Source organism: Homalodisca vitripennis, chromosome 3 (assembly GCF_021130785.1).
Source record: "Homalodisca vitripennis isolate AUS2020 chromosome 3, UT_GWSS_2.1, whole genome shotgun sequence".
NCBI lineage: Eukaryota > Metazoa > Arthropoda > Insecta > Hemiptera > Cicadellidae > Homalodisca > Homalodisca vitripennis.
In genome coordinates, this window is record NC_060209.1 from 197,407,861 (window position 1) to 197,424,380 (window position 16,520).

Genomic DNA, 16,520 nt, shown 5'->3' on the forward strand with positions numbered 1-16,520 from the left:
TGATATTAACTCTTCTTTGGCATTCACTAGAAACTGGCATTCACAGAGAGACAAAAAACACGTCATGTGGTATCAACCCTTCTTTAGCATTCAACAGGATCTGCTCTCTGCACAGTGGGAGAAAACACAAATCATGTGGTATCAACCCTTCTTTGGCATTCACCAGGATCTGCTCTCTGCACAGTGGGCCAAAGCACACGTTATGACGTATTAACCCTTCTTCAGTATTCACCAGGATCTGCTCTCTGCACAGTGGGCCAAAGCACACGTCATGACGTATTAACCCTTCTTCGTCATTCTCCAGGATCTGCTCTCTGCACTGTGGGACAAAACACACGACATGTGGTATTAACCCTACTTTGGCACTCACTAGTTACTGCTCTCTGCATAGTGAGACAAAGCACAAATCATGTGGTATTAACACTTCTTTGGCAGTCGACGGGATCTACTCTGAACAGTGGACACAGCACACATCATGTGTTATTAACTCTTATCTCGGTAGTCGCCAGGATTTGCTCTCTCCACAGTGGGACAAACCACACGTCATGACGTATTACCCCTTCTTCAGCATTCACCAGGATCTGATCGCTGCACAGTGGGACAAAGCACAAATCATGTGGTATTAACCCTTCTTTGGCATTCACCATGATCTGATCTCTGCACAGTGGGACAAAGCACACATCATGACGTATTAACCCTTCTTCGGCTTTCACCAGGATCTGCTCGCTGCACAGTGGGAGAAAGCATAAATCATGTGGTATCAACCCTTCATCGGCATACACCAGGATCTGCTTTTTGCACAATGGGAGAAAGCACAAATCATGTGGTATCAACCCTTCTTTCGCATTCACCAGGATCTGCTCTCTCCACAGTGGGACCAACCACAAGCCATGACGTATTAACCCTTCTTCAGCAATCACCAGGATCTGCTCGCTGCACAGTGGGACAAAGCACAAATCATGTGGTATTAACCCTTCTTCAGCATTCACCAGGATCTGCTCGCTGCACAGTGGGAGAAGGCACAAATCATGTGAGTAGTATAGATGTGCCGGTTCTAACTCGCCCCAAAGAGGGATGAGTTCAAAGGTCACCTAACCTAACCTAAGCTAACCTAACCAGTGGCAGCGATTGTGGCGGTAGACACGTGTGCGTGTTCAAAGGTTACCTAACCTAACGTAACCAGTGGCGGCGGTTGACATGTGTGCGCGCAGTGCAGCGGTGCCCGAGTTACACAACGCAGTATGAGTCAGCGGTGCACGCTTAGTGGACGGTGGTTCAGGTAATAAGATGCGAGTGGTGGTTGTATATGAAAACGTGTTAGGTGTTCGTGTACCGTATGTGAAACTGTTATTGCTAGAGCACGTTGTATGTGCGACCCATACTGACATCACTCATACTGTACAGAGATTGAGGCAGTGTCGGATACTAGGTAGTCCGGGTAGTTGACCAGTACCAACATGGCTACCGTGTCGGGTGATGATGATGCAATGCCCAAGGCGAAAACTGCTGCATGTGATGTGTGTGGCAAAGTGGTGGTTAAAAGGTGCATGTGATCGGCATCAGAGAACCAACACATGCAGGTCGGTCGGAGGAGTCGACTTACGAACTGATTGTGAGGAAGCCAACGTAACAACGATCAGTCTAGTGAGCGCGTTGAACACTTGTACACCCGGGCACCATGTCCGAGTCTCTGATCTGACACCTCATCAATACTACAAAGTCGAGAAACTCGAAAAAGTCGACTCTAAGGACGGATCGACCATTTTGGTAACATTGCGTTATTTAGGTGGCTTAACGTGTGCTACGTTTACTTGCCTAGACATTTCGGCGACATACTGACTAATGATATCATATCGAGTTACAACAGTGGAGCCTTCGACGTAATACACCTGGTTTACAAGGGTATCGAAAACCAAATACAGTTCGAAATCAAATACAAAAAATTAAAAAAAAAAAAAATGATTAAAGACGTGACAAGATGTCATCTCTAAACGTAACGTTGTAGGTTGCACCTTGGAGCCACCCCGGTCGGTTCTCTTCGGTGATCGGAGAGTGTGTAATCAGAGATTGTGCCTCCGCCGAGTAACTTCGGTTTACGCTGTCCGAACGGGACCATTTTTTTGGTCTTGTGTGTGTACTATTACTATGGTTACACAAATTCGATTCCTTTGCCTCTGCCCAAGTATTTCAGTGACATGCGATCAACGTCTTTGGTGTTGTACTTTGTTATGTCATCGTCTGTAAGTGGATGCAGATAGCGTTAGGGGAGAAACACTCGGTACTGGTCCTCGTTATCTTCCAGGATAGCCATGACGGTCTCTCCTAATCGTGTGGTGCAGCGCTCGAATTGCATTACCCGGTACGGTACGTTGGGATTCAAGTCGGTGAGCCGTGTGTAGCGTGGTGCTTGCAACCGGTTGAGCGTAGTCTTTAGATCCATAGTTACAGTCAGTCAATCTATCTAGTGATCCAACCATATCTTTGTGTCTATACATTTTGAGCGATGTGACTGATGATCGTGAATGCCATGTACTTTAGCAACGAGAATTTTGACACGCGGTATAAGGGACACCCTACACAGTTTGTCTGCAACGCCTGCATCAACCTGCAGTGTGTGTGTGGGGATACACACAACGCGATGTCGACAGTCCCATACCGAGCTTACGCTTGGCCCACATTGCCGAGCCCGTGCCCAGACTCCACAGTCGCTCGGACAGATCAGCGTCCGGAGCAAATTACACGGTCGAACGCTTTGTCCTGTAACACTTTGTCCGCTTCCCATCGGTCCTCGGTATTTTTGTGTTTGCTGTACCAGATGTCATGGTGGCGCACGACTTCGTCAAGCGGGTTCACACCGCGGTCGTTACGTTTCATGCGTTCTTGGAGTCGAGTTCCAGGTCCCAGGAAATTGTAACCGGGGGCGTGCAGTTCAAACGGCAGATTGTTTATGATATCGTTCAACAGACCGGATCCGTTTATGACGTGTTCAGGCAACGCCCAGAGACACATCAAGACGTACTTGAGACCGTTTGGTTTCGTCACCAATTCTTCCATGCGATCGTTCATGAACTGCACCACGGACATTTTCTCGTTGTGGAAATTGTTGTTGCCGGCCGCTTCCTGTGCTTGTATGTACATCAGCCTATCGATTAGATCTTTTAAATTGTCAATGTACTTGTACTCGATCGGTAAGTTGGTGTAACGTTTCAGTCCCGAGCCGCTGGCTCCAAATGTCGTGGCGCGCATCTGCTCGAGTCTATGTTCGTCCAAGATCGGTTTGATTAAATACTTCCACTTTGCACCGACGCTTGACTTGGGTCGTTGTGTCGTGACATCGTTCCTCTGGTACAGCGCGTCTGACACGATCAATATATCTTTGTAGTTGTCTCGATCCTCGCTGGTGTATTCATCATCACTGATTATTCCTGGGTCGGTCAGTAGTTTCCATAAACCAACTGTACCTCTGTATTGTTTATTTTATTTTATCATCAGTATATCATCCATTTTTACTGTAATAGTAGAATGACCAATTTTCAATTTACGATCACTCATGTCGTACCATATACGAAATACTTGGTCCTTAGCTTGTGCCAGGTACTCGCGAGCCAGCGGTCCAAGATCAGGTCCTTTCTCCTCCACGTACTTCTGTATCGATTGGTCTATCAATTCATTTGGTCTATCGTCATCTTCCATCATCTTCAGTGGCGGTGTGTCAGATGCAGTAGTGACATCACGACTCGGTGTGCTCATGGCCGATGGTACGAAATCATTACGCAATCGTTTTTGTAACGTGACAGCTTTGAGTTGTTTCAATCGTTTCTCTTTCTGTTCTGATACCTGCGTGTCTTTGATTGCGCGCGTAATTGGTTCGTACTGTTTTTCTTTAGCTCGTGTATCCAACTGTTCTTTCGTTCGGACACCAGCAAACTCTGCACGTAATCTATTCACAACTTTGGTAATGTAGTACATTAGTAGACAGGATGTATTACTGCACGTATTTGGTTATTGCAGCCACCCTAGTTTATGCAAATGAAGACTCTGTGTGTTATTTGAAACGTTACGGATATTTAGAGAATGACAACACTACTTCGTTGGTAGACGGGGAAATCTTAAAGGAGGCGATAGAGACATTTCAAGCTAAATATAATCTCACAGTTGACGGGTCCATGAACCCTGAAACAGAAGCGTTTATGAGGAGCCCGCGATGCGGGAACAAAGACAATCCTTTGCCATATAGAATACTGAGCAACAACACCAAATGGAGTAGGTACCGAAATAGTAACTTTGAACTGGTTGGGCAAACCGCGGTTCGTACCGTTGGTGTTTGGGCGATACACACTAACCTCGTTTTTTATCGCTCTTTCTACGATTCCAACATTCCTATATCGTTGGATTCTCTCCACGTCATGTACGCTACCAGATCATCGTGTCCGTATAAGTTCGACGGCCGCGGATCGGTGTTGGCACACGCCTTTTTCCCAGACGTCTTGAAAAACCAGACTGATATTCATTTCGACGTCGACGAAGACTGGGACATGGGTATGAATCTCCCGGCACCTGGAAAAACATCGTTCTTCTCTGTTTTGGTTCACGAGATCGGTCACGCGTTGGGATTGAGTCACTCGTCACAACGGGACTCCGTGATGTATCCATACTACGAAATCCCACCAAACATCACACACATGTCTGAACTCGATCTCGGTAAGGACGATATTTACGGTATCCAATATCTCTACGGTTATCCCGTTCCTTCCACGACGACGACGACAACTACTACGACCACCACTACATCGCGACCACCTTCCGATAGAGGAGTTTCGACTAACAACTTGTGTGATTACAAAACCAAATTACAAACTGTTCTGATAGTCAATAACAAGATCTTCATGTTTCACAACAAGAAGGTATGGGTAGTAGATATGGAGGAAACAGATCGTGAGCCGTCACAGTTCAACCGACCCAAAATAATAACGCAGTGGTTACCATTTCTGCCGCACGACTTTGTAAACATAACTGCTATTTATGGACGGCCTAATGGTGAAATAGTTTTATTCACCAGAAATCAAGTGTATTTCATCCACTATCCTAGTTTAAAAAAGATTTTTGAATCTACTGTTGAAGCGTTTCTCGAGTATCCGAACGTGGAGATAAACGCTGTGGTGAACGGTCATACAGGACTAACATACATTTTAGCCAGCGATCTCGTATTCCAAGTAGACGAGTGAAAACTAAAAGCTAAATTGCTCGGCGTTTTTACCACGGTGTTCCCGGATCTACCAAAAAAGATCACGAGCGCATTTCGATACACTAACGGGAGGCTGTACTTTATGACTGAATCGCTTATATATGTGTACAATGAATTTTCGAAACGTGTAACTCGTACGGTGCTGAATCTGTTTGACGTGTTGCAAATCAGTTGCATGGAAGATAGCATTTTGAAACAATTGCACGTTATGGTATCAAAGTTGTTACACCTCAGATCTGACGCTTAAACACTAGTAAAACTTTATTTGTATATCGTATTGAACACAAGTAATGTCGTAAAGCAATGTTAGATCGAGAATGGACAAGTTGTACGACGAACAAGTTACTGGAATAGAGCGGAGCGAGTACCGGACCGTGATGCCGGTCTCGGACCTAAACTTCAATACGCCAAACAACTATACCGTTTTCAAATTGGATCACGGAGATGCGTTTTACGATTCTCGCATAATGTACCACGTGCACGGTGAGTTGGTAAAAAAGGACGGTACCGAATACCCCGCAGCGTCGACAATTCAACTGATTGACAATTTTCCAGCGTACCTGTTTTCGCGAATCGAACTGAAAAAAAACACAACACTGCTCGACAGTGTGGACCATCCCGGCATTACGAGTCAAGTGAAAGGATTGGTGAGCTACAGTAAATCCCAAATGTACATGTTGCCGACTAGCGGTTTCATTTCCAAGTTTAATGGCGGCAGCAAGTTCGAAGCGTTGGGCACACTCGGCCACTTGGGTCTGGGATTCTTTGGCCATTAGCGTAACCCGATGTACAAAGGTGGGTTCGAGATCACGTTCACTCGAGCCGAAGACAATGACGCTATATTCCACTGGTCGGGTAACGCACAAGGAGCAACTGAACCGGCAGACGGTAAAGTTGTAATCAAGTCGTTTGTGTTGCGTGTTCCGTTGGTCGAGTACGAGACAAACGCCAAGAGCCAGCTGATTGCCGGTCTCAAACAAATGAGTGATAAGGATTCGCTGAAATACACTTACTTGCAGTGGCAGTGTATCGATAAGAAAGGCGTGTTCGGTTCAACGTTCAACTTTGACGTCACCGGCCTCTATCGTAACGTGTACAATCCCAAATTCATTATCGTTGCAATGCAAACCGACCGCAGCAACAAGCAGAAGAAAAACCCAAGTCGATTCGATCATTGCAACTTAAAGAATGTGTCGGTAAAAATCAACGGACACCGCTATCCGGCAGAAATGCACAACTGCGATATGACGACTCAAAACTACAGGCTGTTGTACGACCAGTACTTGGCATTTAGAAAACTCATATACGGCGATACGGACGTGTATGTCAACATGGACGAATTTAAGTCGAGGTACCCCTTCGTTGTGATTGACACGCATTTGCATCCCACCAGCCGAGACAGGTCCAGAAACGATATACAAGTCGAATTGGATTTTACTACAGCAGTTGCGTCCGCACAAGGCGACGTGGGCACTACGGCGTACGTAATATTGGTGTCTCAGACAGAGTTCCTGTACGACATTACGCGAAACGTCATTCGCATGGTTCTGTGAACCAACGCACCAATACGTGTTTTCGTAAGGCAGGTCTAATACTATATTTTTACACACAAGTTATTCGCAATACAATATTGCTCGGAACGGTTTATCTTGGGTCACGACCTTACAGATTACAGCTCGTTTGCTTCCATTATCAAGACTTCATTTTTAATTAAACATTTATTTTATATCAGACTTTAGCTTTCTTTTGTGATTTTAAGCACAGAGTACATTACTCGAAATCTGAAAAGAAATTCCAAGGGAAAATAGCAACAAAAATATTTAAAAAAATATACATTTTTTTAAATACGTACATCTCAATGTGTGAAATATTTACGTACAGCTAAACAGTAAAAAAAAATATATATTTACATTTGTTTTACCGTAGGTAGTCTCACTGTGTCGACAGAGCAGACCGGATTTCCAGCTCAGCCATCACCTCTTCGGGAATGTTGTAGTGTCCCCAGGGCCAGAGTCCCGATGCCATCGTCTTGAATGTAGCGTTTGTCGTCGTGAGCTGACAGAACAATTTTGTTTAATTCAACGCTGTACAAGTCGTGCTTGTAGCTCCGGATCATGTTAATCGAACTGTACTGTACACTTCTGTTGAAAAGGCACTTTTTGTAGTCGTCGAAGGTCAGGTGTTTCTCGATCACTGTCTTTTTTAGACCTTTGGACTTTTTGATGACACTATCACCAAGAGATCTGGAGGCGTACATTTTCGACCGGAGTCCCACGTGTTCAAACATTATTCTACCGTTGAGATCGTCTTTCATTTTGCCCAACACTTTCTTGTTGACTCGAGGCATGTTGTATCGGTTGGGCTGGGGGTAGTCGCTGGTGTCGAACAGATCAATCATATGTTTTATATCATGGTACAAGTCGACCGTCTGGATGTGGTAAGTGAGCGAGTCGGTGTCCGTATATTGAAGTTGAGCTTGTTCCCCGTACCGTCTCTTGATGACGTTGTAGTAGAAGTCGTACATCAACGTTTTCGACACGTCCAGAATGCTCATGCCAACGTAGATGGCTTTGTTGAAGAGCAGCTTAGTCTTGCTCATGTGAACAGCCGCCAACTGTTCGGTAAATATCGTCCTGCTCTTGAAGTTGGGTTGTGCCGTCCACTTGTCAACCTGTTCGTCTTTTGTGGCTAGTCGGATGTCCACTCTGTTCCGGATTTTTTCCATTGTCTTGCCGACAACGCTGTTGTTCATGAGCTTGAAGAAATCTTTCTCAAACTCGTTCCTGGCTTGCGTACGCATCTGGGTGTTCAAGTCGATGTAGGGCTTGAGCCAGGCAGATTGACTGAAACTCAGCACTCTGTGGACTTTCTTAAGTTTCATGCCGAGCGACAAATACTGTTTTAGATTCCTGTAGTGGACAACATACTTTTCTTTGCCAAACAGTGTAGTGAGGAGTTTCTCTTCTTTCGATCCCGTCGGTACTCGACGTTCCGGTGCAAGAGGCAAGTCAGAGTGCAAGTCGTGCAAATTCTTTGGATACGCTAGATCGACTTCTAGAATGTAGCCAGTTGGTGAATCGTCCGGAACTTTTGTAACGTCAATGTTGGTTTTGCACAACTTAAAGTTCTTATACGGCATGTACTGACTCATGGCCCAGCCGTACAGATTGTTGGCGTCCAAGTATGTCAGGTAGGAAGTCGGTTGCTCCTCATCGAAATCTTCCATGTACGAGTTGGTGGCTGCAGCGTACCGGTTAGAGCACTGTGACACTCCGCCTCGAATGCCCTTTCCGATCATCAGGATCATGTTGTAATCAGTAAGCAGCTCGAGTTTGATGCCAGTGGTCTTGAGCATCGCGCTCCAAGCGAGTCCGGGAGCCGTGTAGTACCAAGCAGGGTCGAGCTGGTACTAAGCCCCACACATTACCGGACCAGACCTTCAGACCAGACCGTCTGGCTGCAAGCATGCCGTCTTGGACGGCTCTACACACTCCCAGACCAAACATTCGTAGTTGAGACACCGTGATGAGAACACCTGAACGTCATGGCACCAGTGTTGTCTAGGAACCAGAAAATAGGTTTAGCTCTTAATTGTATGTTGATAACTGAGGAAAGACGCTGGAAGAAACGGAAAATATGGGCTAAGCAGTGGGCTTCATGATCGAAAAAAGGTTTACACACTTAAATCTGTTAAAAGAACTGGACGAGAGTGATTTTAGAAATTTTTTTGCGAATGGACGAGCAGTGTTTTACCGATTTACTCTATATGGTTAAGCCTTTCATTGAGAAAAAGAAACACTTTATTTAGAAGTTCTGTGAGTGCTGAGGAGAGGCTGATTGTAACTCTCCGATATCTGGCAACTGGAGGAGTTACGAAGACTTAAAATTCAGTGCTGCTATTTCGCCTCAGCTCCTGTCATCAATCATACCTGAAACCTGTGCTGCAATTTACCACTGTCTGAAGAAGTACATAAAGGTAAATAAACCACACAATATTCAATAACAATTAGTTTATTGGTAGTTTTAAACAACTCATATGAATCTCATATACTGTCCAAACACATTGAAACAGTCGTTTGTCATTTTAAAAAGTCCAACAGGACATTAAAAAAATTACAAAAAAATCATAATTATTAGTTGAATGGAACCCAAATGTACGACTATAGTGGGGAAATTAACAGAAAAATTAACTTTTACAAAATATTAATAATATTCGTGATCGGGATTGTAGTAACCACGAGGATTTTGGATTGAATTTAACTCTGTTATGTTTGTAGTCATCTTGTGCACTACTATTGGACTCATTTGTAGTTATTGAAGATGGTGAGTGGTGGAATGAAGGGTGGAGATGGGCTTGCAACAAGGGTATGCGATTTTTGAGAAGGGAAAGGAGGTGTTGAACGTTTGAATCTGTGATTATCGTGCATGCTTTGTAAAGATGGGTGTGGTGTTTGAAAGAAATGAGGCGAAGAATTTGGGGCTAGATTAATACATGACATGTCAGTCAGCTTCTTCTCCACGCTTTCCATAAAAAATTATATCTGAAATCAATTTTTGGGCAATGGTTTGCTGATCGTTATTGAGTTGGCTGAGTTGTAAGCCAAGCGATTTACCTATCACCTCCCACTCGGCCTCGGTTGCAGACAGTAAATTTGCACAGAGTCAAACATGGCTTCCTTTTTTTTGTCCAATGCACTCATTTTCCTTTTTCGTAGAATTGGAGCCCTAGTCCCAGCCGGATTTACAATAGTAGAAGGACCTGCGTTCTGCCGTTGGTTGCTCTGTTCTTGCACCACTGCTGCACCACTTCCTGGGTCACCAACTGTTTCCTGAAATTAACGATACCAATTTAGTATGCTTTATTTTCAGATTCCAAAAACTGAGGATGAATAGAGAACTGTTGCACATCAATTTGAGACCAAGTGGAACTTCAATAACGCTGTTGGAGCAATGGACGGAAAAACACATAGCTATACAAAAACCAACAGGAAGCGGATCGCAGTACTACAATTATAAAAAGTTTTTTTAGCATAGTGTTATTTGCTATCGTTGATGCAAACTATCAGTTTATGTACGTAAATGTTGGGGCCAATGGGAGTGTGTGTGATTCTACAGTTCTCCAAAACTCGAGTTTTTTACCAGAGACTTATAAATGATGAATTGAGATTACCAGCGCCAACAGCTTTACCAGGTACGAATAAGTGCGTCCCATATGTTTTCCTTGGAGACTCTGGGTTTAGTCTTAGCCCTTAACATAATGAAGCCTTACCCGTTAAAAAAAATATTACTCATGGGCAAAGAATTTTTCAACTACAGACTATCACGAGCAAGAAGGGTTGTGAAAACGCGTTTGGCATATTAGCATCACGGTTTCGCGTTTTCCCTACAAGCCATTGCAATCAATGTGGAAAATGTAGAAGTAGTTGTTCTTGCATGTTGCGCCTTACACAACTACTTGTCTCAGAGAAATGCAATGTACATAAACCCCTTCATCTGTTGACACTGAAGATGTTAATACAATGCAGTTACGACCTGGGGATTGGCGTGAGGTGCGGTCCTTGGCACCAATGCAGCAATCGAGTGTAAGAACTGTTTCTAAACAAGGAAAGAACATTCGAAAATGTTTTTTCTTGACTACTACAACGACAAAGGAGCCCTTACGTTTCAAGAGGATATGTTAAGAGCGCAATAACGTGATTTTGCTAAATTGCTTACCACAGCATCCATTTGTGACTCGTCTTCTTCCAGAGTATCCAATCCTTCTCTGATCATCTCCTTCTCTTCCAAGAATGACATGAGTTCATAGAACCAGAGACGTGGTGTATATATCTGGGCTGCTGCCAGCTCCAGTTGTTTCACTGGCTCTTACCTGCAATGAATGTTTAATTTCAATTATTTTGTTATTATTAGCTTACTATTAGGGGAAATGTATGTTCCCCTTTGTAATCATTATATCCTTATTAAAATACTAATCGTGTGCAAAATAATTTATTTGCAATCCCCATCAGGTATTGTACATAATAAACTGATTTTAAAATACTTACTTGGAAGTAATAAAACTGAGGCGAATTTCGTATATGAGAAAGATCGGCCAAACCGTTTCAAAATGGCAGGTATTTTAAAATTAATTTTTCTTTTCCAGACGATAACAACCACGAGGTTAGTTTTTAGACTTATTAGTTTTAGTTCCAGAAATGAAAAGAAGTTTATAAATACTGAGAAATACTCGAATAAAATACCGTTAGGACTGTTTTCGAGTATATTTTTACTGACTATTCTACATTATAGTAACTTAGAACATGCTTCTATTATGTCTGTACTCATCTCATTACTAACAATAAGATCCCCGTACGAAGACGGGTACTCAGCTAGTATTATTAAATAAATAAATAAAAATTATATAAAATCAAGAAGTTAATAAATTATTGGATAATTTATACAAACATCAATGTTGTGAAGCTTACCTTCCTCAATTCCCGTCTGAAACTGCACTTGAGATTTTCTATCTTCTTCTTGAGCAGGTCAATTTTTGCATTCGGTTGGAATTTTTTGTATATCTCCAACAGCGAACCATGTGCTGCCCTCCGTAGATCCCTATTCGCATAGGCATCGCACTTAGTGTCCCACAAACATCGGTTCTCTTTTAGTGACTCAATAAGCTCCACTAAAACCTCTTTTTCAGCTTCATTGTTCGGTTGGGAATTGCTGTGAAGACATCACGATGTTGCGCTAGAACAGCAACACTCACTGCAACAGATGGATGAAGACTGTCGCGACAGTCGGCCGGCCGTCCGACAGACAGCGCTACACACTCACAGACCGGACAAAACATAGTGGTGGGGGAACCTCAGACCGTCGGTGGTCGGAGGGTTCAACCATCAAGCCCCCCACAGACTGACGAGCATGTTCGCGAGCATGCTGGGCGTACATGCTCGCGAACATGCTCGGCGTTGCCCACACACACGACCGGACATGCTCGCGAACATGCTCGCCGTCGCCGCTCAGTACTGTTGCTTCTCTACGGTGTGATAGTCAAGTTTTGCAGTGCGGGTGCGAAATGGATGCAAACGCTGTGGTGGCCCTTTGTGGGGGTTTCGTTTTGTTTGGAGGAGTATGTTCCAGTTCCAGCTGGAAGGCGATACTGTTCCCAAATGCTTGATTTTCATTAACATGTTGATTCAAAGCGTTGGTTGCTACGTCCAAAAATGATTCTTTCTTTCGATCATACTCCGAGACATTTTTTCTTTTACGCTGGCGCCGTTGTACATTGCTCGCGGAGTCTGATGTTTGTGATCTGATGTTCTGAGCAGGTGTTTGTGAGAGCGAACTAGTAGGCGTAGCAGGGGTGGATGAACCTCCGTCTGGACTGGCCAGGATACTGGGCGAGTTCTCGGCCTCCTGTGAAAGAACAATGGAAATAGTACACTTATAACGACACATCTTCAAAACATAGTAGTATATATTTTTTTCTTTTTCAGTTGCCTGAGAATGAAAGCGACTGGAATGAATATTGCTACAGATTTTAAAAAATACTGGCAAGTAGAAAACTGCGTGGGGGCTCTTGATGGAAAGCATATTGCCATCCTTCAACCTCCTGGAAGTGGTTCGTATTTCTTCAATTACAAAGGTTTCTTCAGCGTTGTATTATTGGCTGTGGTAAACGCAAACTATGAATTTATGTACGTAAATTGTGGAGTGAATGGACGGGTGTCTGACGGGGGAGTTCTCTTTGCCCTACACTACAACTTAAACTAAAACTAAACTACAACTTACGTTTTCGTCCGTCATCTCAGTGTTATCTTCTGAATCTTCGGGCGGGGCAACTATCTTTTGCAGCGAAGATAAACCTTTCCTCGCCGTTTCCACATCTGTTGTAAACATAAGTAACTCGAAATACCACAATGATGGTTCATACACTTCGTCAAGTCCCTTCCCTGTGCTTTTCGAGGCATTTAATTTTTTAGTTCTCGTCGAAACGACGCACGCAAAGAGTCAATTTTCGCTTTGACGAACTTCTCATCAGCTTTCACAAATACTTCCTTACATTTATCTATTAAACACGTCAAAACTTTCCTTTCGTAAATGTTTGTTACAATAATTTGGACTTTTCACGTCCACAAACACCGCTGTTCCCTATACAGTTCTATAAATTCAGTCCAAAATGGTTTGTTATCGCTGAACGACATATTGTCAACTAGACAAATAAAAAATCACCAATACTGCACTATAACCGCACAAGCTACACTTCGCCACCACTTCCTCAACAAGAACAATAGCCTACAGCACACTGACCTCTTTCTCCCGCCCTCCGACGCTCCGACTGACAAAACATCAGTGTTGCCAACCGAAATAACAACAATTCCCACCAACAATTCCCACTGACCACATGACACGAGACTTCCAGCTGAGGGTGACCGGCGAGCATGCTCGCGAACATGTTGGTCGTCACCACAGACGGCCGAGCATGTTGGGCTCGGCGCTCGGCTCGCCTGTTCCGACGAGCCGAGCGCCGAGCCCAACATGCTCGCCGGTTGGAATGCTCGTCGACCCCACACACGGGCGAGCATGTTCGCCGCCAACACCGTCACGAGCATGCTCGCGAACATGCTCGTCAGTCTGTGGGGGGCTTCAGACACGCAGACAGTCTGGTCCGAGAAAATCGGTCCGCAGACAGCCCCACACACGATACGACAAGTGTGCCTGACACCAGACCAGACGGTCTGGTCTGAATGTCTGGTCCGGTAGTGTGTGGGGCTTTTACGTCTGCATGCAAACGTCGCGGAATTTCTCCATGACGTCTGCCAGTAGTAGTACGTCCGATTGATTGTAGAGCATTGTGTAGTCTTTCATATTCTGAACGTCAAAGGTATTCCAAACGTTGACAGCACGTTGGTAGTCTTCTGGCTTTACGTGAGCATCGTTCAGCTTGTTGTAAAAGTCGTTCTGAGCGGGCAGGGACGAAGTTTCAAACTTCTCCAAACTGTCCATGTAGTCGTAGGGATAGACACCCTTTTTAAGTAACAGTTCAAGTTTCTCACCTTGGTAGAATTTGGAAGTGTGTTTGAACTGATCGGCAAACAGGTTCTTTGCTAGTTTGTCTAGACTGCTTGCCATGAATTTCAACGAGTCCAAGAACCGTATTTTCACTCCACGCTCAACCTCGATGGTGTAGGAGATGTAACGTTCCTCGTTGTTTGCTATTACCTTGATGGTTTCGTTATTGAGCCCAAACATCTTATAAACAGGTGGGTGTCCTATCCGCTCAGGTTGTGAACAAACACCGGCAGGAAATGCAGTTTCTTGTAGTTGAGGTTGCAAGAGTTGTGTGCCATACCTCTGAATTTGCCAGTTAGATGATCGTGATCGCGAACTTCGTAATCATTGGGATCGTTGAATGACTTGCCACAGATGTGACACTGCCGAGAGTTGGCTATTGCGTGTAAATCGTCTGGAGTCAGCTCCATCGGTCTGGCAGCAGCTCTAGAGTACAGTTGGAATATTTCCTTGGAGTCCTTCAGAACGCTTTCCACGAACACTTGCGCCGCGTCAGTTCCAAAATGGCAAACTGGTGGTTTGTACTCACCGTCAGAGTACACGGTGTAGTACGAGAAACTTACAGCTTCGTGCTTCTGGTACTTTTCGGTGTAAGAACTTCCTGCATCGGGATCCCGGCTGCTGCTGGCTACGGGAGTCAGCATACACTCGAAATCAGCGTACACCGCAAATGGAACTCTCATCGCGTGTTTGAAATCCTTAAACTGTAAGGTGGAACCTTCTTTCGGTGTCACGATCTTCACTGCCTCATGTTCGCTGCAGTTTTTTGTGTCTGTTTAGTAGATCCTCGGTACCTTAATGCATGAGGCAGCGCTTGCAGAGCCAGGTCCTATGTACATGCTTTGATACTTGATAGCTAACAAGTCGGCTCAAACTCTTGATGAGACAGTAGTGCGAGTTATTTTGATCTCTATTATACAGCAAGTCAACGTGTGTGTCTTTCTCTTCTCGTGTCACGTACAGCGGATAGACGACAAGTTTCTCGTCGTACGAGTATACGTTTATGAACATTCCAGATCGCTTTTCAAAGAGCTTGACATTGTCGAGACTCACAGGGAAAGTGATGCCGTCCAAATGTACATCTAGTTCGTGCTGAAATGGTTGATAGTGTTGCACTCTGTATGGATTGTTTCGCCAGTCCACGGGATACAATGCGGCCAAGATTGACCATACAAAACATTTCTGATCGTTGTTCATTATGTTTATTGACAGTTTACGACTGCTTTCTTAGCTGAGATCTTTTTGGGTAGTTCCATGTAACTGGAGCCTCGGAGTGGAACGTAACGATTAATTCGTAACTCGAGGTGGAGGATTTTGTGCAAGGTCCAACCAGATCCCTTGGCGTAGAACTCTTCCATTTCGACCAAAAGCTTTTTCATTGCTGTTGTAACGTAAACCCTAATGTCCGTAGTTGGAAGAATCACGGTGTTTTTTGTTTTGAAATTCATCTTTTGAATCACGCCACTCGTCGGTTTTGTGTATTCGGCTTCAAACACGAGGTTAGCTTTGATGTTGTGTTCATCAACGAGTTGTGCTATTTCGCGAGTGATTGACTTTCTACATGTTTTGAGAAATCTTTTGGGGTCTTTGATACCATGCTTGTTTTGAATCATGTACGTTAACATACGACCATTGAACGCTTGCTGTACCTTTTTAATATTACCCCCTTGTTTGCTAGGTTTCATGATTTTAGGCTGAGGTGCTGGAGACTCATCATCATGCTTACGCTTTAAGCCGCCTGGTGAACACTTCTTGATGTGACGGCTCAATGAGACATAGTAATCGGTTGCTGACAATGCGGGCACGGCGTTTGAGGTTCCACAGACGTTTTAGCCGATCCACACACTTTGAGATGGCGAGCCTGACGTTGTTATTGACTTGTTGCAGTGCACACAATGTTCTTTCGTCTTCGACACGTGAGGCTCGACTCCTTCGGCTGACTTGCACTTAGCAGTGTTATGGTGACGTGCCATGTTCGACTTCCTCACCATTACACCACACACGTCGCACGCCACAAACACATCACAAGCAGCAGTAGCCATTATCACCAACTACTCGGACTACCTAGTATCCGACACTGCCTCAATCTCTGTACAGTATGAGTGATGTCAGTATGGGTCGCACATACAACGTGCTCTAGCAATAACAGTTTCACATACGGTACACGAACACCTAACACGTTTTCGTATACAACCACCACTCGCAAATCAAATCAAATCAG

The 16,520-nt window shown here is 44.4% G+C and overlaps 1 protein-coding gene across 1 annotated transcript; it reads left to right on the forward strand.

Annotated features, from left to right (window-relative positions):
- The first annotated feature begins 3,980 nt into the window (after positions 1 to 3,980).
- LOC124358542 (matrix metalloproteinase-2-like) lies at positions 3,981 to 5,225 on the forward strand. Its single transcript, XM_046810842.1, has one exon. The coding sequence runs from the start codon at positions 3,981 to 3,983 to the stop codon at positions 5,223 to 5,225; it is 1,245 nt and encodes a 414-aa protein (XP_046666798.1).
- Positions 5,226 to 16,520: the final 11,295 nt, after the last annotated feature.